Below are 20,833 nucleotides of genomic sequence, written 5' to 3'. Positions count from 1 at the left end.
ACCACAGGCACACTGCTGAGCTCAGCAAGTCTCTTTCTCGCACACACACACACACAAAACGGTTACTCTGGCAACAAAAAAAAAGTGCAGGCTGTTTGTGTATGATAATGTTCATGTAATTACCTCCTCTTCCTGCTTGGCTGCTCACACACCATGGGTGGTGGAGGCACGGTGACCGAAAAGAAAGAAAGAAAGAGCAAGGACAGTTTCTGGCTCTTTGACTACGTTAGAAGAGAGTTTACAACCTTAATAGCTATTCCAAATCATATTGTGGTATTTATGGAAATACTCCACCCTGCCTCATGTGCTAACACACACCTGCACCATCCAAGGTGTGTGCAGCAGATATGACAAGTGAAACTTGTGAAGGAATTTGTAGTGCATTAAAAATCTGAACCAGATTATTTCACTCACTTTACTGTATCTTGGGATCAGGTCATGAAGCCTTATGTCTCCTAATCCTACAACAGCTGCTTTATGTCCATGTTTATATAAAATGTTACAGATGGTTGATGTGTTGATTTGGGAAGAGGACACAGGTGAGCAGATGAATGCGTGAGTCAGGTGACCAAGGATGGATGGAGAAATGTTTTGTGTGGCCACAGTGGAGAACACACACAAAGAGGGGGACACATGTGTTAATACACACTGTATATTAACAGGCTGCCGTTGTGCTCATGAAGATTTTTCCCTTTTCATGAAACAATTGTGGAACTGAATCGGATGCCTCCTGGCAGCACGGTGATGGAGTGGTTAGTACTGCTGCCTAGAAGGTTCCTTATTTGAATCTACTTGCTGGCTGCAGCCTTTCTGTGTAAAGTTTGTGTGCTCTTCCTCTGCGTTCTCCAGTTTCCTCCCACAGTCTAAAGACATGCATTTTAGGTTAATTGGTGACTGTTAAGTGCCCGTAGGTGTGAATGTGAATTCAGAGCCACAGAGGTGCATGTGACAGCTGGAATAGATTCCAGCCCCCTGTGACCCTGAACAGGAGTGGTTAAGATAAACGATGGACTAATGGTTTATATTAGGGTGGGAATGATTCAACTCAATTCAAATTATAAAATATTTAAATATTCAGGTATTTTGAAACATTTATTTGCTCCATAAAATTTGTGGTACAGTATATGATGCTAAGCTGCTCGTTTGTTAGCACAAAAAACATTTTGTCTACAATTACTGAAAACTAATTGTGTGTCAACGTATGACTGCATTAACATTGATAATCGGAATCATACTATAAATAATAATAAGGAATCACACTTTGTGAAGCACGGATTTGACCAACTTTTTGTTAATACTTATGGAGATGTAACTGCTAAACATATTAGAATCTAATCTAAACAAAATATTCAGAATGTTTTTTGCATAATAGTGAAAATACTTTGTTGTACTTTTAAATATTTTTTAAACCGGAATTTGACTTTCACTTCACTTCACACAAGTATTTTGCTTTATTATGATTTAAATACTCTCCATTAGAGAGTTTTAAGCATTTTAAAACAACTAAACAACTTAACTTGACTTTACATTATTTCATGACATTTGCTTGTAATATTTTTTTTGTTTAATGTTGTTTTCTTCTATTTCTGTTCTAAAGATGACATCACACAAAGTCCATCAGACTGTCTCACGCTGCCTCTGTCTTTTCAAATCTGGACTCTCTGAAGGCCAGTACATGACTGCTAGAGTTTTATGAACTGTTTCCTTTTAAATGATAATTTTACTGCATTACAATAATACCTATCTCCAGCTCTTTCTCTCACATTTTATTGCTGATTGCATTCACAAATGTATTTGATTCATCACTCCAAAATACTTTTTTCTCCTGATCTTTACTTCAATTTTTGTAAGCCTTTGCATAGCTCAGCCTTTTCGTCATGTTCACTTCTGAAAAAATTGTTTCTTGGCTGCTATTTTTCTACAAATCATTCCTGATCCAGCCTCCGTGGACTGTGGAGGGATCAACTTGGCATCCAGATAAGGCAGCCAGATGCTTAGCCAGGTCTTTGCTGGACTTTCTCCTAAACAAGAGAAACTCAGAGACTTCCTATAAGATTTTGACTTTTATTTATCAGTGGTTATTAGATTTGTTAATTTCAAGTGTCTTTAAAAGGCTTTTTTTGCAGTAAAGTGAATAGGATGGAAACGTTGAAGGTAGGAATATGCTAATATTAGAGCACTAATATTCTTTGCAGTTATGTGTGAAACAAACATGAAAGATTAATAAAACATTTTTTTTTAAATTATTTTTCCAAATGTTTTGAATTTAGCACTTCGGGCCTATAATCACTATTCACTGTTACTACTTTACCCTGGATTTAATCCCATTTGCTACTTGGAAATGATGGCTCAGTTGCATAGGGTGGGATGTATGTAGGTTGTTTATATTCTCATACCTCAGGACTAGACCCCAGCGGTCAAAGTGGCTAATTGAAGCCGTGAGCTTGCCTCCATATTTAGCTCTATCTTTCACTATGTGTTGTCTCCCAGAACTATGCTGGATCTTTCCTGCCTGAATCTTGTTCAGTTGCCGTGCTGCTGCTGGGGACCTCACTGTGCTCCATCACTGCTTGCTCCACCCTCACACTGCTGGACGTTCCAGCTTTCACGTTGACTGACAGAAACATACAACTCAAACAGGGCTTGACATTAACACCCGCCAACCCACCAAATGAGGGTGGATTCAGCGGTGGCATGTAACACACTCACTCCCACAGGCCACTTTGGCAGGTGGAATTTTTTATCTTTTCTTTAACTTGTTGTCTTCTTAAAAAGCATCTGAAATGTTAATGAAATGCAGTATGACGCTACAACACTGTACAGAATTTGCTCATTGGTCCATCATGAAGCCTTGTGCTTTTGGGCTACTAACCAACCGTAAACATGGATTTTTTTTAAATTCGGTGTCTCTCCCGTCTCTTTGTGTCTCCCTCTGCACTGTCAGTCGGAGGAAATTGAATCTACCCCTCTCCCTAAATCTCACATTTACATTTCACACATACACGCAATAAAACATAAAGTCAAATTGTTTTTTTTTTAAATATGAATTGATTGATTAGACAAAAAAGGTGTTGTTTTTTTTTGTTTCTACTGCAGAGGGTCCATGTTTTCATTAAAAGGAGCTTTATGCACAACCTATTCCGAGCTAAATGTTTGATAATGACCTGTATTGTTTTGATTTTAATATGTACAGGGGTCAATTACACTACATCATAAATTTACTACTGTCTTTTTTACTCTTTCATTTATTTAATAAAATACTTTGAGCTCCATAAACATTTTTCACAAATGTTACTTACTAAGGGAGTTTCTATGAAGCAAGGACTTTTCTAAAATGATCTTGCACAAACTTGTAAAACTAAAATTATCACTTTTAACTTTCGTCTCAACCCCTTGATGAAGCATCTGTCACATCACTGCTCTTTTCTGCAGTATTCTAAACTTCAAGTTGGAGAAGAGAAGCCTTAAGCTCACTCTAGCACTCAAACTTTGAAACTCTTGTTTTTCCCAACTCTCTCCTGTCTCCTCCTCTCCCAATCACTTCCTTCATTCTAACACAATCAGCTGTTTGAGGGTGGTCACCTCTCTGCTCTGCACCTTTCTCCACCTGTCTGTTTTTTCTAAAAGTAAGCAATGTGTATCAATGCCGTCTCCTTCAGCGTTGCAGTGTTGCAAATCTTATAGTTTTGTCTTAACCGTCAAAATTTTTCGGCCCCGTCTCAAAGACCATAACAAAAGCAAAATGCAGCTCCTTTTGTTTGACTTTATTAAATATCTGTAGCCAACACAAAGCCGTGCGTTCATTATGTGGTGTGTCTCCAAATTTAGGGAGGATCAGTTGGTAGAGTAAGCTACAACGCAACAGTAAATTAATTATTCAACCCTCCCCGGTGGTCTTAACCTGTCTTTTCTGCACAGCAAAGTGTGAGCTGTCACACGAGCTCCAAGTTGTGAAATCAGACTGAGCTCAGCAGTTTAGCTCCTGCATTTACAGCAAATTTCCACATAATGTTTCCTCTAAAGAATCCAGTTTCTATCTACTCTGTCTAGTTGGTTTGTTTAATTTCATGCATTCAACACTATTTGTAGTGAGGACAGCTGAAAAACTAAAGAATCTTTTAAAATGCTCCTAATTTACCAATATTCCACAGGAGGCAGGGGGCTCTGGAGATTTGTTTTATATGTTAGGTAAAGGACATTACCTGGCCAAAGTGACTCCAGAATAATTGCCACCCAGAATAATTATGATTAGACGACATTGTCCAGAGATTTTTAGTCCCACATGCAATAACTTCAGTTTCATCAAAATGTAGAAGGAGAAATCTGATGCTGGTGCTGTTTCCAATATTTGTTCATAAATTTGCAAATAGGTTTTTTTTTATTATTTAATAATATAACAAATTAATTAAGCAGAACTTTGCGTTTGTAATTTTGCTGGACACAGGGACATAGGTAAGTCTGATGTGGTGAAAGCATATTTCATTTAAAATAAAACCCACCCGCTAATATTATAAGAGGCTTTTGGCCCCTGGATACCCCCCTGTGTTATACCTGAAATGGAGTACAAGGGTAGCTTTAACATTTTCCTGGTAATATCTTTGCTGCATGAAGGAGACTTTAAGAGGGTGGCGGTTAGCCAGGGTGGTCTGTTTTACTTTGGACCCCTCATTCATTTTAAATAGGGTGGCCGAAACTCTACAACCACCTCTTCATGTAATGCATTCCAGTAAGACTCCACCAGAATTATCACCTTTCTGACACTTTCAACAGAACTGAGAAACTGTAACTTTGTATAAAATATAAAAGTAGAATTCTTGGCACAGCTGCAGTATTGGATTGCATTACAATTTACAGGTGTACCTAATAAAGTGGCTAGTAGTATATTGTGACACACCTACTGTTAGATATATACAATTTTTTAAATATAATATATAATTTGTTTTATACACTATTGGCTACTGGGATTTGAGTAATATGACACTAGGTCAGCAAATAAAAGCAGTGAAGTTTTAGGTTGATTATTAACTCTTGCAACAGTTGATTCATTTGAAGTTTTGTTGTGGAAAATTGATGAGTGCAGTGTAGCAGTTACATTTCTGTGAATTGGATTTGGTGCAGCAAGTTAGTCGCATGTAAACATTTTGACAGAGAGGAAACTTAAATGAGTGGTTGTACAGGGAGGCTGAAAGAATTACATTTGTGTCATATGAAAGACTTGTGTGTGTGTGTGTGTGTGTGTGTGTGTGTGTGTGTGTGTGAGATGTAATGTAATGCCATTATCGCCACCTGCCTGTCTCTCGATTTGTACCGTTCTCTCTTCAATCAGCACATAGCCTCTGTACATCTCTGAACGCTCCTTTCTTTACTGTTCTTTCTCTCCTTCTCTTTGTCTTGATGAATATCGCTGCCTTCAGCACTTGCTTGTCATTGATTGAGCAGGTTTAGCTGACAACATCATTCCATCTCCATCTTTCTCCCACAATCCCCAAACCTGTCTCCTGCCATCATGTGGAATATGTAGTACCTCCTCTTTTAATTCTGCAGGGGTTTTTTTCTGTGTGAGTGAGTGAAAACATAAAAATAATCGGATCATAGCAGGGGCAGCATGATGGTGGAGTGGTTAGCGCTTCCTCCTCCAAGCTAGAAGGTCCTTGGATTGAATCTCCATGCCGGCTCCTGTGTGGAGTTTTCCTTGGGTTTACTCCACTTTTCTCCTACAGTCCAAAGACATGCATGTTAGGTTATTGGCAACTCTAAATTGCCAAGAGGGAAAGACATAAACAGTGGTATTAGAAAAGCAATTGTTGCTGCACATCAATCTCGAAAGAGTTCTCTAACCATTTACAAATTGTAGAGTTCAATGTTCTACAATGAGAAACATTATTCACAAGTGGAAATCATTCGAGACAGCTGCCAAGCTGCCCAGCAGTGGACATCCCAGCGTATTCACCCCAAGGTCAGAATGTGCAATGCCTGAGAAATAAAGAAAGCCCAAGAGCTTCATCTCAGACCCTGCAGGCCTCATTGAGCATGGTGAATGTTAAAGTCCATGACAGCACAATTAGAAGAAGATTGAACGACTATGGTTTGTTTAGAAGGGATGTCAGGAGAAAGACTTTACTGTCTAAAAACAGCATGGAACATGATTTAGGTTCACAAAACTGCATCTGAACAAAACACACAGACTTCTGGAGAAATGTCTTACGGACAGAGGAGACCAGAGTGGAGTCATTTGGCCTTAATGCCCAAAGGGATGTTTGGTGAAAACCAAACATGGCATTTCAGCAGAAACACCTCATACCCAGTGTCAGGCACCGTGATAGAGCCACAGGACCTGGGACCCTCGCAGTTGTTGAGTGGACCATGAACTCCTCATGCAACAGGACAACGATTCAAAGCAGATCAGTCTGACGAGCAGCATTAGGTGTTTTCTTTATCCAAAACACATGAACACAGATATGTGGAAACATGTTAGTTGGTTTACTCCACCAGAGGTGAACCACCTTTTGCCAGTAGAAATGTTTCATGTGCAGAATTTGTAAAATCAAGTGTCAGTGTGTCTGTACACTGAATTCATATTTGTCCTGATCAGAATCAACATCTATTTTTTTTGACCAAGTATATTTGTGCAAACAGTACAAGGAATTTGATTCCTGTTTCTAGTGGGTCTCTTGTAAATACGAAAAAGTAAATTTATCACAAAACTTCTAAGCAAGGAGTTTTATTCACTGTCTTTCATGCCTCCACCCATTATTTTTCATAAATCTTTGATAAAATATCTTAAACTTTCTTTCTAAAATTTTTGCCATGTTGTTCTATCAGTTTTTTGTACAGAATTCATGTCACACAGCTTAGTTGTCATTGTAAGACGCCTTCACCCAGAACTGTTAGTGTGATAGGATCTAACCTGTGTTCTGCTGTGTGTTTCTCTGCAGCAGGCAGAAGACGTTCCACAGACAGAGAGCTCCCAGCAGCTCCATCTGCAGCCCAACGATTCATCTGAGAAGCAGCAGCCCAAGAGGTTACACGTCTCCAACATACCATTCCGTTTCCGAGACCCTGACCTCCGGCAAATGTTTGGGGTGAGATGACAACTGCACCACACAGCTTTACCTCACTGAGCTACCATACAATGCAGGCAAACGTGCATCGGTAATTCTTAGACATGCGAGGTCCTCTAGAGTAAAGGCCTCGTCGGGATTTTCTAATAAAGCTACAGTCTAACTCAGCCCACTTGTGGCTGTACATAGTAGAACTTCTTCCCTCACAAACAGTCTTTGAGTACCGACACCAGCTGCATAGACCCCGTAACCAAGTACTTCACCGAATTAATGTTTAATAGTGAAGCTATGTGCAATGGCTCAGTTTGTAGAGTAATCCTACATCTACTACAGGGTTTGCGGTCCACAGCCCAACACAACCCAAGTGTCCCTTGGCAACACATTGAACCCCTCGAACCGTACAACCCCAGCTGATGAGGTTGCACAAGCCAGTGAACTCTGAGCATTGGTCCTAAGCCCCACAACACTGGGGAGTGTTGCATCAGGAAAGGCATCCAGCCTAAAAACCTGTGCTGGTCAATATGAACAACCCCGCGTAGACCAGATAAGCCGAAAGCTTTTTTTGTGTGTTGGCAACCTTGTCTAAAGTTGTGTCAATTTCCTCATGAACACACACAACTGAGCTGCAGTGTATGTTTGCAGTGCCTCCCATGCAGCCCACACCCCCGAGTCGTTGATAGCTTTTTTTTGTATGTACTTGGTCTTATTGTGTCCTGAATATCAGCATTTCTCAGCAAAGGATCATGCTAGTTACATACACCCCACCTCATTGTATTGTATGTACTTAGAGATTTGCAGTGAAAACTGTAAGTTCTGATTGTGATTTTGGATCTAAAGGTATCGTGTTCCGTAAATGTGAATCTTTTACTGAAAAAGATGACTGAGCCAAAGTAGTTCTGGACCTTCAAACTATACAGTTCCCGCTTCCTGGCCCTCTGGTGGCCATTCCTGTGGCATAAGTAAAGAACTGGGGATTTAGTTATCTGACAATAAAGCCGTGGGGAACATAGATACAAATATTTGTTGGTCAAATCTAGAGAATAATGCCAAACATACATGACTGAATAATTCAGATAGAATATGTACCATCAAGAGAAAGATTAAAAATACAACTTGATGAGTCAGAATCGCAAGATTTAAGCTCAAGATCCTCGACTTTAGAGCACTGACTCAGTGCTTGTAATTAGTTAGCTACAATTTATGGCCAAGGCGAACGGGGACGCCACAGGCTGAACACAGCTGTAAACTCCCTGGAGTTAATGAACTTTTTAGGTGTTCAAAGGGCATTTTTTCAGGCAGTGGTTAAGGCACAATAACTCTAAATTTGATATTTGGCTGCTTGGCTAACATTAAAAACCAGTCTGGGGTCAATAAAACATGAGCAAGATTGTTAAAAATAAGTTCTTGTTCCCTGTGCAGTAAAGTATACTTTCAATTTAAATTAGATTCCCAAATAAGGGAGGTTGTTAAGTCAAATTTCTTTCAACGTAGCCAGCTGGCAAAAGTAAAACCCTTACAGCACTTTGAAACACTGAATAACGCCTTTATCACATCTCGGCTGGGCCACTGTAACGCAGGTGACTTTGGTGTTTGCCAGTCTTTCCTTGCACGTCTGCAATTGATTCAGAATGCTGCTGCTTGTCTTCTGGTTGGAGCATGCAAGAGGGAGCACTGAACTATTCTGGCATCTCTCCACTCACTGCCTGTGCATCTTAGAGTTGATTTTAAGATCCTACAATATGTTTTTAAATCTGTAAATGGTTTCACCCGACCTTTACTTGCTGAGCTCATTTTTCCCTATGCTCCATCCTGGTGCCGCAGGTCAACTGATCAGCTCAGCCTGGAGGTACCAAAGTCCAAGCGAAAGCTCAGAGGGTATAGAGCCTTTTGCTGCACCTAAACTATGCAGTGCCTTAGTTCTGCACATTAGGCAGCCTCTTCATTGTCCATTTTTAAGACTGATTTGAAAACCAGTTTTTATTCAAATGGCAAAAATGTGTTTTTGCCATTTTGTGCTCCAACCTCACTGCTTTTAAACAGCAGGCCATCAGCATTTGGTGAGGTGTCCAGTACCATACGCATGTTAACCATGCGTTCAAAGCAAGAGTGACACACTGCCACTGAAAACAGAATTACAATTGGACCAGCCGGAACCCCTTTTTGGCATAAAACAATCCTCTAATATATGTCAAGGTCAGAGCTAATATTGTTACTTGGATTGGTTGGGTTAGTATTGGATCAGAAAAGCTTTTGATAGAAAATTAAAAGTAAAAAAAAAAACTGTGGCACATGAGACAGAGCAGCAATCCACCAATCCCACACGTGTTGGTTTGATCCCCGGTGCCTCGGGTCAGAGGTCGAAGTGTCTTTGAGCAAGACACTGAACCCCGACTTAGTTGTTCCCGGTGATTGTTGGCCAGCTGCATAGCAGCTCCCCCATCGGTGAATGAATGTGTGTGTGTGTGTGAGTGTGAGTGTGAATGGGTGAATAAGAAGCAGTGGAAAGCGCCAATAGGTAGAAAAGATTACATACTGTATGTGCAGACCATTTCCCATTTATGTAAAGTCAGTAACACCATGGAGTATTACTTTGTGTCAAGTGCTACTCAATAAACCATAGTATCAACAGTATATTAATACAGTATATTAAGCATCTGACAAGTAAACTTTAACACTTTGAGACAAAATCTGATCCTCATAAGGTAGAGTGGTTTACTGATCGCAGACTTTTATACTATTACTACTATAATTAGCTACACGCAGGATCCTCAGCTTACAATGGTGAACATTACCACACTAACTGCATTGACAGCTTCAAAAGCTACAGTGGAGCTGAAATGCAATGCAGCAAAAATTAGACCTGGGGAATAATGTGACATATGAGGCACTTCCATTTAAAAAAAGCCTTTCTGCTTGGGTCTCTTTTTTAAAAAATAAACTCACAATGTTAATTTTTACACACTATTACACAGTTTGTTTAGTGTCACGGCTCTGAACACATCACATCCCACAACGTAGCTCATCACATAGGAGTGATTGTGATCAGTTTATTTCCTCGGGCAATCAGGAAATATCAGAGGTGGGATGAGCAGCAGCAGCAGCTTTAACAGCTTTAGAAGCAATGAGTAGTGTTGGTCACAAAGCTGAGGTGCATCAATAGCAGAACAACACTGAGCCGTAGAGTATGATGCTTTTGTAGAGCACGTCAAGCCGACTCCCTGATCACCTTACAAGCTCTGAAAAGCTGTAAATAATTTACACCTTCACCTCTGTATACCCCTTAACCCAAATCAGGCAGGACTTTTTCGTTTGAAAGGTGTAGTTATAATAAATACAGTAGTTATGCTCCATTTCTCTATACTTGTGCAAATGTAGATAAGTCCAAAAATATAAAGTAAGAAATATATAACACTGTTATTAAATGTAGGTAGAGATAATACACATAAGATACAGGTATGTAATGTACATATTTATTAACAGTACTTCTTTCAGTGTCATGAAATCCATGTCAAACAACCACAAATTTGAAAAGGCTTTTCCGTCAGAAAGGGAAACAGCTAAAATGTCCTGTATTTATGTGAGAGGCCAATCTTTACTAGTACATTTCACTTGTTTTCTCTGACGTTGTGCATGTAGCCAAGTGTCAGCTTTAAATTCATCACAGTGCATTTGCGTGACTGTGGAGAACTGTGTGGGAGCCTTCTTAAATCACTGTGCCCATATTGGAAGATTTCCCCCGATGACTGACATAAACTTGCTTCAGTGCTCTTATACGTTGCTCCACTTTGGAGAATTTAAGCTTGCATTTCATCGACAAATGAACTGTGATTGTCACGTGAAGGTAGCACTCTGACGTCCACCTGTTACAAGTGAAGAAAGCTCTTACCGCTGACTCAAGCGAATTTTGCTGTTTCCTGTCTCCCCTGTGTATAAACGCAGTTTCTGTGAAATATTTCTGACTCTGTGTTTTGTACAATAGTTCTGGTGCTTGAATAGTACAAAAAATCTGTAAAGGGACGAGGTTGCAGTGCAGATATGTTCTTTGTCTTCTTAATCAAATTAGGATGATGGTGAGCAAGTTAATGCATATTAGCTGTGTTGCTGTTATGTTTCGTGTTTCTTTGACACATCTCATTTTTAGTGATTTTCTTAGTCTGACCTGTGTAAAATCCCAGGTGGGTCCCACCTTCAGCAAACCTCTTAAAAGAACTTATCTTAAAAGAAACTTCTGCATCTGCAAAATACTAAAGAGCTAAGTTTCATTTAAAATGTTGTCTGCTTAATAAAGGTTTGATACTGGCAGCATGTTTGTAACACTTACCAAACAGAAATATTGTGAGATATGGCCATGTTAACATATTTTTAGTAGAAATATGCTGTTATTATTATTGCTGCCTCCCATGAAGTCAGATTCACAGGATGTTGTCTACGGCTGGTAACATCATAGACTCTCTTCATATTTTGTGTGTGTAATATTAGCTGCTGCCTTCATATAAATTGGTTTAGACTGACCTATACACTGTGGCGATCCTCGAGTCTGTTGGGGCTCTAGGCAAAAATGTATGCGTCATAAAACCGCCATGCTTAAGATATGGAAAATACAATAAAATACACATCCCACCACTCTGAACATAGCACAATAAGTTACAGTAATATACCATAGTGATTTATAGCACACTGTCCAAATTTCTTTGCATCGGAAATTCATAACTTAGCATTCACAGCTTGACAGTTGCCTTCAATAAAACGACAGCACTAATAGTTCAGTAGCAAAGCACTTTTATTTATATGATCAAACACCTTCAATAAAGTGTTAACAGAGAGTGTAAAAAAAAAAAAAAGTGTCTTAAAATACTATATGAAACAGATGCCAGACTTTAAACTAAGGGTTAATCATTCTGGTTTTGTAGAATTAAAATACAAGCCTTAATAAAAACACTACATTGTATTTTTAACGAATTAACAGTAGAAAAGTTTCTTCAAATTCTCAAAACATAACCCGCAGGTTCGAACCCTCCAGGTCCTGCGGGGTAGCACCTGGTGGGGGTGGGAGGGTTGCCAAATCAACTTGCGGAACACATTTCGCTGTGGCAGCCCCTGAAGTGACAAGCTGAAAGCTGTTGATCTATAGATCCCCGTGTTTTTGAACAGCTGCACGTAGATGATGGTGCTGAACAGTACTGGTGTAACCAGCCCGGCCTGACACTCCCTTGTTGAAATTCAGCACTGCGTTGTGATTGTTGTGGAGCAGGAAAGAACGGAATAAACAGAACAGTGTTTTAAATATATTACTGTCAGTACAGGTGTCAGGGTTCCACATGAACACCTCCCCTCATCAAGGTCTCTAGCTGAAAGCTCCATTACTGTACTGTACTGTCATCCTACTGTCAAGTTCATTAAATGTAAAAAATAAAATAAAACTGTATTTGGATCATGTACTGCAAGTATAGTTCCATGTTGTATTCTGACCTTATCAATGCATCCAAAAGATTAAAAAAGGGAAGTGGGGATTTGGGCGGCTTCAATGTTGTAGTTTTAATGCGGTGGGCAGAGGTCAGCTTGGTCACGCTGACCAGTTGGTAGCTAACTGTGATGCACTCTGTCCTGATGCTTGTTGATCATGGGCAGCATAACAATTCAGACCCTTGTCCACTAGAACATTACAGTAGTGTGGAATGCTTTAACAGAACAGTCACTTACTGCCCCATCAGCAGCTGGATGTTCTGCATCAGAACCACAGTATTCCCTGCATAGACCCTGCAAGAATTTGTAAAGATAATGACAAAGAGACACAGATGTTGCCTTTTTCTTTTTGTCTTTCCTTCCAGATTTCCCACAGCCTTTTTAACAGGGCAGTCTCACAGGTATCTCGATCACTCCTGCATCACACTTTTTCCTTTCCCACCGGCCTGACTGGGAGGTGGGCGGTGACCATAATGGTGAGGGAGGTGGGGGAGATGTAACATTTGAAGAAAAAGCAGATGGCTGGGTGGAAGACTGGGATAGGTGTGTGGTGCAGGAGCATGTGCCTCACTGTCAGCAAATATCCGTCTTCATTCTTATCCTGACATTTCAGCAAGTCACTGAAACCTGTCAGAATGTTTTAGTGCTTACACAATTAAAGGTTCAACATCTTATACTGCTCTTTGCTGTATATGGAGAAAAATGCTGCAAAAAGCCACAGCACAATGAAAATGGCTCCGGGAGCAACTAAAAATACATTTACAAATCTAAATGTCTGTCACTTTTTAGTGTCCCCGGGAAACACGGCTATGACAGTTGTCTACAACGGTTCAGACATTTAGATTTAGAAATACATTTTAAGTTCAATTCAATTCAATTAAATACAACTTTATTTATATAGCACCAATTTACAACAAAGTCATCTCAGGGCACTTTACAGAATAAAGTCAAGATTATAAAGATGTATAGAGAGAACCCAACAATTCCCCCTGGAACAAGCCATAGGCAACAGTGGAGAGGAAAAACTCCTTTTAACGGAAGAAACCTCCAGCAGAACCAGGCTCAGGGTGGACGGCCATCTGCCTCGAACGGTTGGGGTGAGTGGAAAGTGAAGAGAGTTGCTCCTGGAGGTTTGGTTGTGTTGTGCCTTTTTGTGCCTTTAATTCTTCAGTGTTGCCCTTTATTTCCTATGCAGTGTCTCTATGCTGAATCAATCGGCACTGATTTAGAATAAACAGCACTCGGGGTAGCAAAGGGTGCAGAAAGGTCTGAGTTCACAAAGCCAGTCCTTACTGCCTGCCATGGCTTTTCTGCAGTTTGTTTGATGCCATAGACCGTTTTCCTTCTGTAGACAAAACTTTACCACTACAGTAATGTCATATTATTTCTAACACCCCTATTAGAAGTTACACTTCACTTTTTACTAATCACTTTGCTAAACAAGGGCACATCAAACCTTCCTTGCATAGCTGGAAGCATCTATGTGTGTGTAGTTTGCTTAGAGTATGAAAGGGCCCTCAACACAAGAAGTTTGCACTCAAGATGCTGTGTTTTAAAGATCATACCAAGAAACAAAAATACTGGATATCTTTAAAAATTCTGTCTAAAATAGTTATTTTTGAAAACCTTTAAGTCATGACTAGTTGTTCAAATGTTGGCCGGTGCTGTGTATAGCATTTATTGACACTAATCCAGCCTTTTTAATATATCATGCGAATGGAGAATTATTCCACTCTGACAACACCACCCATGTTAATAAAAGTTAATAAAGCAGGGACCCTGTTCCAGGAGGAGGGGAGCTAGCTTGCTTGCCTCGTCCAGCCTCAGAGCCCTTGAGGTGTGGTCCATCATGGAAGACACACTTACTGGGATTCCTCATTGAGGTCAAATGAGAGTTTATACTCATTACAGGAGTGGGTGTGTATACTGTAGGGGGAAAGTAATGGTGTGTGTGGGTGGGTGGGAGTGTGTGTCTTGAAAAAGGGAGGAACTCTTAACTTCTCCCAGCAATTTCCATCTCATATTGAGGTCTCCAGGGCATCGAGCACAGCACCAATGAACCAATGACGTCATTGGGTACCAAACGTAGAGAAAGAAAAAGGAAAAAAACAAGCAGAAGGATGAGGAAGCAAAAGATTGAAATGAGAAGAGACTGGCCATCAGGTAGCTCTGCACTACAATCAGCACTGCTCAGAGGTCACCCACCCCTTTTAAGAGAACAGTCACAAAAACTGAACATCTAGATAATTGGGCCTCAGAAGAACTTGGGCCAAAAAACTTTATCCATCAAAACAAGTACAAATTTTTCTGTCAAGGTTTTTATTATAAAAAACAACAACAACAAAACTCATACTAAATAATACACACATAAATTCACACTTATGATAATTCAGGTTTATTTCAATTTGGACCATAGTTTAATAATTTTACCCATCAGTAAAATGATTATAGTAATTATAGTAATGTAGTACTAACTGCTACTCTACTCACTAAAGACCCTTTCACATATGACTTTGTGGTGACACTGACCGATAAGAACACAGAGCACTGTAACCAAACATGTAGAGCTATGGCACCAACACTCCTGCCCATTTGATGTGTCCTCAAAATACTAAATAAAAGCACACCAGCAGTTAGTACTGCTATTACTATTAAGACATTCTAGTCTTCTCTCTATAACTGTCCAATTTGATTATTGTGAACAATATTCCAATTGTAAAATAAAAAACAAATGGTAACAAACTTTGCCTGTCACTTGCTTGCCCAGCAAACATCTAACATAAATTGCAAATTTTACCTCTCTCTCTCTCTATATATATATATATATGTGTGTGTGTGTGTGTGTGTCTTTCAAGTTTTAATACTCAACATAGAAGTGGTATCATGGTACTTACTGATTGTACTGACTTGGTAAAGCAAATGAACTGACAACTGACTTAAAACATTAATTCCATAAATATCTTTTTTTTTCTCCTCCATCTGGTCACTCTAAACTGTGCACAGGTGAGAGAAGAGGTCATCATAAAAAAACGCTCAACATTTGTGCGTCTAAAAGGAATTTATGTTAACCTGTTATTATTACCAGATTAACATTGACATCTTTGATTTAGACTGTTACACCCTTGGGCAATGCACTCTCTTCAAAACCTGACTGCGGTATAGTGTGTGTGTGTGTGTGTGTGTGTGTGTGTGTGTGTGTGCGTGTGCGTGTGTGTGTGATCATTATAAGTGTGTTTTATAATATAAGAATATTAGACACTATAGTTTTAAATCAATAATATTATAAAATTAAAATGCCAACTATTACTCCATTTATTCCTGTAATTACTACTTTTACTTTTACTATTTATCTAAATTTATTTCTAATATCACAAGCTTTTCACGTAGACCCTTATACAGCCTGAATTATTATTAATGGAGTAATTCCTCTGCACAGAGGATCAGCATGTGGTGTCGCTTGTGGTGACTCTCCAGCAATTTATGGGGTTGAGGCCTGTATTCTGACCGTACGACTCTAAAGAATGGATTTTGTGTCTCTGAAGCATTGTGTAGTAGATTTACTTTGATGTTTAGGGTCATTGTCCTGCTGCATCTCCCAGTTTCATCTGAGCTTCAAGCTTGCAGACAGTCAACCTGACATTATGCTGTAGGATGCCTTGATTAACCTGGGAATTCAGTTTCACTGTACTTCACTGCTGGGATGATGCTTTCTACACAGTTCTTTTTACCAAAAGTTTTTGTTTAATCTACCCACAACACATTTTTCCCAGTGTGGTTGTGGAGTTTAAGGGTGGTCTTTGGCAAACTCTGTGTGCTGCAATACGGTTTTTGGACAGTATTGGCTTCCTCTGTCGTGTCCTGCCACGTATGTTCTGTGTATGGTTGACTCATTTACAGAGACATTAACCAACTTCAATGAGTCTTTCAAATCTTTAGCTGTTACTTCAGAATGTTTTTAAATCTCATTAAGCATTTTGCATTGTGTCTTTTGAGTGATCTTGAATGGGCACCTACTTCTATGGAGAGTAGCCACAGAACCAAAACAGAATTTAATGACAAATTTATGTCAAACTGTGGACTGATCAATATCCAGACACTGAGATCACTTTGTAACCCTTTTGAAATAAATACAACTGAAGAACTTTTAATTGTAGGTCTTCTGAGATCCCTTGTTTTAGAGGCAGGGCTCATATCAGCTGATGTTGCTGATCAGTTGTGTTTTTTAAGTAAAGGTATTTCTAAACCACACTGGTTTTCATTCATTGGACTCCATGTTTGCTAACAGTTAACTCCAGTCGGCACTGTAGACTGGTGTTTGCATTACCTTTTCCACCGTCACTTTGTATGTTTCATGTGTGACACATCATGACAGCTTAGAGATATTCTTTATAGTTTGTGACTTTGATGAAGTTCAGGTCACATTTCATGACCAATGTATCCAGAACACCAGGAAATAGCTTTTTTAATTTTTCATTGTATTGATTTAGGGATAAAAAAAGGTTAGAATTTTGCTGCTTCATTTTAAAAACTTGACTTCCAAACTGAAGTCACTCCAACAGAACAGTCAGGCAGTTTTGATACATTTTGTTTGCTGGCTTTCTGCTAGCAGAAGATGTAGATGACTGTCAAGGCTCTCACACACACGTGCACACACACACACATACAGAGCACACATTCTTCTCTTCTCTTGCTGTTAATGGTCAGTTTTAAGGATTAATGACTGTCTGCATAGCAGTAGTACTGCATTCCAGATTCTATCTGGCTCAACCTTCACCACATAAGACTCCAGTAGCACTCTCCTCCATTGACTTAAAATGGAACTTGTGAGCAACTGGCCCAAGTTTCCATTACGGTTCTGCTAGACTACCGCCACAATGCAAACAAAGGCAATACTGGGGCATTACAGTAAATGGAATTCTGCGTCATTTCAGCATAAGCTGTAATAGAAAAGCGATACGGGAGCATTAAACAAAGCTATAGAAAAAAGTTCAATCAGAGGTGATGCAGCCACAACCTGGAGGTCTATCTCTGCGAACACAATAACACATAGTAGTACTCTCTCAAATACCTCTGGAAATCTAGTTCAGGACACAGGAATAAAGCCAGATTGTTGGCTACAATTCTAGCAACACAGACACACAAGGCAGACAAAGCTCAGCCTCGGAAAGAAATAATTCTGGGTTCATTACCCAAGCTTATTTGAGTTTAATTCATAATTAGAAAAACACATTTAGAAGGAAATTACTAGGCCGAGGAAGAGGGTTTTAATGGTAGAATGATAATTGGCATTCAAACCAACAGCCCACTGATTCTATTCTCTCATTCTCAAGATGTGGCTGAAATACAATAATCTACTTCTGCACCTCAAATAATTCCCGAGGACCTAAAACTCACACTGCTCATTTATCTACACACCCTTGATTATTTAGATGTCTTCATCCCTCAAACAGTAGGGAAGCGGTCGCGGTTGGACGGCATTTGCGGGGTTTGTTTTCTTTTGTTTCCATGGATTTTTCGTAATTATTTCTGATGCATGGAACCCAGACGTCTGCCAGTGGATCCAGGCTGCGCTCATAGAGGGACCCCATTTAGCCCCACACGGGCTGAAACTTGACAAGATGATATGCAGGACTGGTGTCGTCCCCTGGGCCTCAGCTGTGTTTAATTAATAAGCAGGCACTTAGTGAGCCAGCCACAAGAGGGTCCTTACTGTCACATTCCCAGAGGTAGGGGTCCTAAATGAGTCATTAGATACTCAGTACATATAAAACCGCACTCAGTGTGACTCACACACACACATTTCTCTGTGTGTTTATATGTGTGTGTGTGTGTGTGTGTGTGTGTGTGTGCGTGTGTGTGTGTGTGTGTGTGTGTGGCTGTGTGCACGCTCATACTCACATGCACTGAGTTTGGGTTTTGCACTAATGGGCTTTTAATGACACCTACTCCTGCCTAATCACCTATTCTGGAGGCTTCCAGCATTCCAGGTAGCCCAGCGTTCCCAGCATGGGAATTCTTTTTAATGTGTCCTGTTCCTCGCTCCTCTCTCATTTGCCTCGCAGGTTATTCCATAAGGCTCCACTTTAACCAGCTCTGCTTATGAGAACGTTAGGTGTAATTATAAAGCAAAAATCTGCTAATTTACATCAACATGTCAGTGCACCATTGGAGCCATTGTGCACTGAGTGGATAGTTAGAAAACCTGAGCTTTGCCATTGTTGTGTCCCCCTGTGATGCCAGTATGTTTGTTTTAATTAAGACAATTAATTGAGAGAATAGATAGGCAGTGATAGAAGTTACGGCTCAGTTTAACACCGAGTCACAGCACTGCTAGTTTTATCCACTAAATAAGCAGTTATCAAAAGTTTCTGATCATTTCCTGCTTTTCTTTTTTTGGGTACTTGTGACAACACAGCATTGCATTTTGATTCTTGTTTCACCTTTTCTGTTTTATGTAGATCCACAGGCCCAGCCAGGGACACGGGCTCCCACTTAGTACACGCTATCAGTTTCTTAGTTGTAATAATATTTAGTTGTATTGCCCCTGAAAAAATGAATAAGTAAAAATACAAATAAATGAGGAAATATGTAATAATATCCACATGCTTTACTTTATGTCATGCAGTGACCACCCGTTGGCCGACTTTGGCACTGTGTCATACACCTTCAGGACTTGTCGGATCAGCGTCAGAGCTAAGTTTGTGGCTTTTCAGACGCTTTAGCACATTAAAATATCGCCGGCTATATCTGTAAGAATGACCAATGATTGATTAGTTGCTCATCTTAGCAAATCAGTATGTGAGAAGAGACCCCATTCTTAACAAAGTATAGTTTGTCACTTCTTATCAGATATATTCTCAATTAGAATAAAACCATCTGTGGTGAGACAAAGTGGTATGAAAATGGTAAGTTAACACTGTTTTTTTTACACGCTTGATGGCTGGTGTTTTTACCACTTGTCATTTCAGACAAGGTTGATGTGAGGCAACGCACCACTTTGTCTTTGTGGCCTTTAGATATTGACCTTACCTTGTCATGGCCTCATGGAAATTTCAACACATGGATGGAAGCTGGGGACCAAACCACAGACCTCCTGAGCTACATTCACCCCAGTTGTTAGGTTCTAAATGTTTTAGCGTAACATGTACGAATGTTGCGGCTTTTGCTGTACAGTACCTTGGTGTGACTGGGGAAACGTTTTGAACAGGCTCTGAGATTCATTCAAAGCAGATGGGGTCTTGGAGTTGTGACACTTCCTCTCAGCAGTTCTGAATGTGGTACATTAAAACATGCACATACGTACACAAATGCATGAGTATTAAGTGCTAGTCAGAAATTCTCAACTAGTATCAAAAACTTAAGCATTGTAGAACCATAAGTAGATAATGAGTCAACTGTACTGAAGTAAGAGACAGAATGGTGATGCTTACAGAAACAATAACTAACATCAGTAATGCTTCCAACCTTAACCTGTTACCTCGGGTCGCTAAGTGATACAGAATGTGGTCTTGGCATTAGATATTTAACATGACTATGTGACCACTAAACTAAAGTAAAAACACATAAAAGCCTAAGTTGAACCAAAGTAAATTCCTGACATGGGAAGAAAATGTGATACAACTACAGTGGTGTAACTGTTAATGTGTCGGTAAATTATCACAATTGTATTTTGGGCATTTTTCGATATTCACCTGTACGTCGTGAATTTCCTTTGCAGTCTTTTTCTGCAGTGCTTTTTCTGTGTAAAAGCAGCTTTGAGTGCACCACACTGCTTCTTTGAGCTCACTGGAACTGATTTACATTTCTCCCTGGAAAACAGCTTTAATTTGGACTAATGGAGACAACTGCCATCGGAGACCAAACACTGGAACAGAGAAAAATGAAGCAAAACAGAGAATGTAGAAAAGCAATAACGGCTGGTGAAAAGATGAAACACTACAACTAAACAGAAGGCAGAGTATGAGCAGCACATTAGCAGCAGCTGCTCTGCATAGGAGATGTGTAGGCTCCAGAAAATCCCCCAATCCAGGTGTGGAAAGCTTGTTGCATCATACCCAAAAAGACTCATTGTGGGGTGGTGAGTGTAGATTAATGGGCAAAAAAATCCCTAAAAAAAATATATGTTATATAAATATATTATAGAATGTATTTATATAACATACTGCTATGTTATTATATTATACTATATTATATTATATTATATTATATTATATTATATTATATTATATTATATTATATTATATTATATTATATTATATTATATTATATTATATTATATTATATATTGTAGCTTTTTTTCATTCTTGCCT

The 20,833-nt window shown here is 39.5% G+C and overlaps 1 protein-coding gene across 12 annotated transcripts in view; it reads left to right on the top strand.

Moving 5' to 3' along the window:
* Positions 1–20,833, top strand: part of rbfox3a (RNA binding fox-1 homolog 3a) — a 541,420-nt gene that overhangs the window by 457,354 nt on the left and 63,233 nt on the right. For 11 of the 12 annotated variants that reach the window (XM_067510823.1, XM_067510831.1, XM_067510828.1 and 8 more), the window contains one exon: positions 6,936–7,082. In XM_067510823.1, the coding sequence (XP_067366924.1) occupies positions 6,936–7,082 (147 nt within the window). The remainder of the gene's footprint in view (positions 1–6,935; positions 7,083–20,833) is intronic. The other variant, XM_067510821.1, reaches the window with a different exon arrangement.

The sequence above is a fragment of the Channa argus genome, chromosome 7, assembly GCF_033026475.1.
Source record: "Channa argus isolate prfri chromosome 7, Channa argus male v1.0, whole genome shotgun sequence".
In the NCBI taxonomy this organism is placed as follows: domain Eukaryota; kingdom Metazoa; phylum Chordata; class Actinopteri; order Anabantiformes; family Channidae; genus Channa; species Channa argus.
The sequence above is the reverse complement of the archived record's forward strand: the minus strand, read 5'-3'. Positions and strand labels throughout refer to the sequence as shown.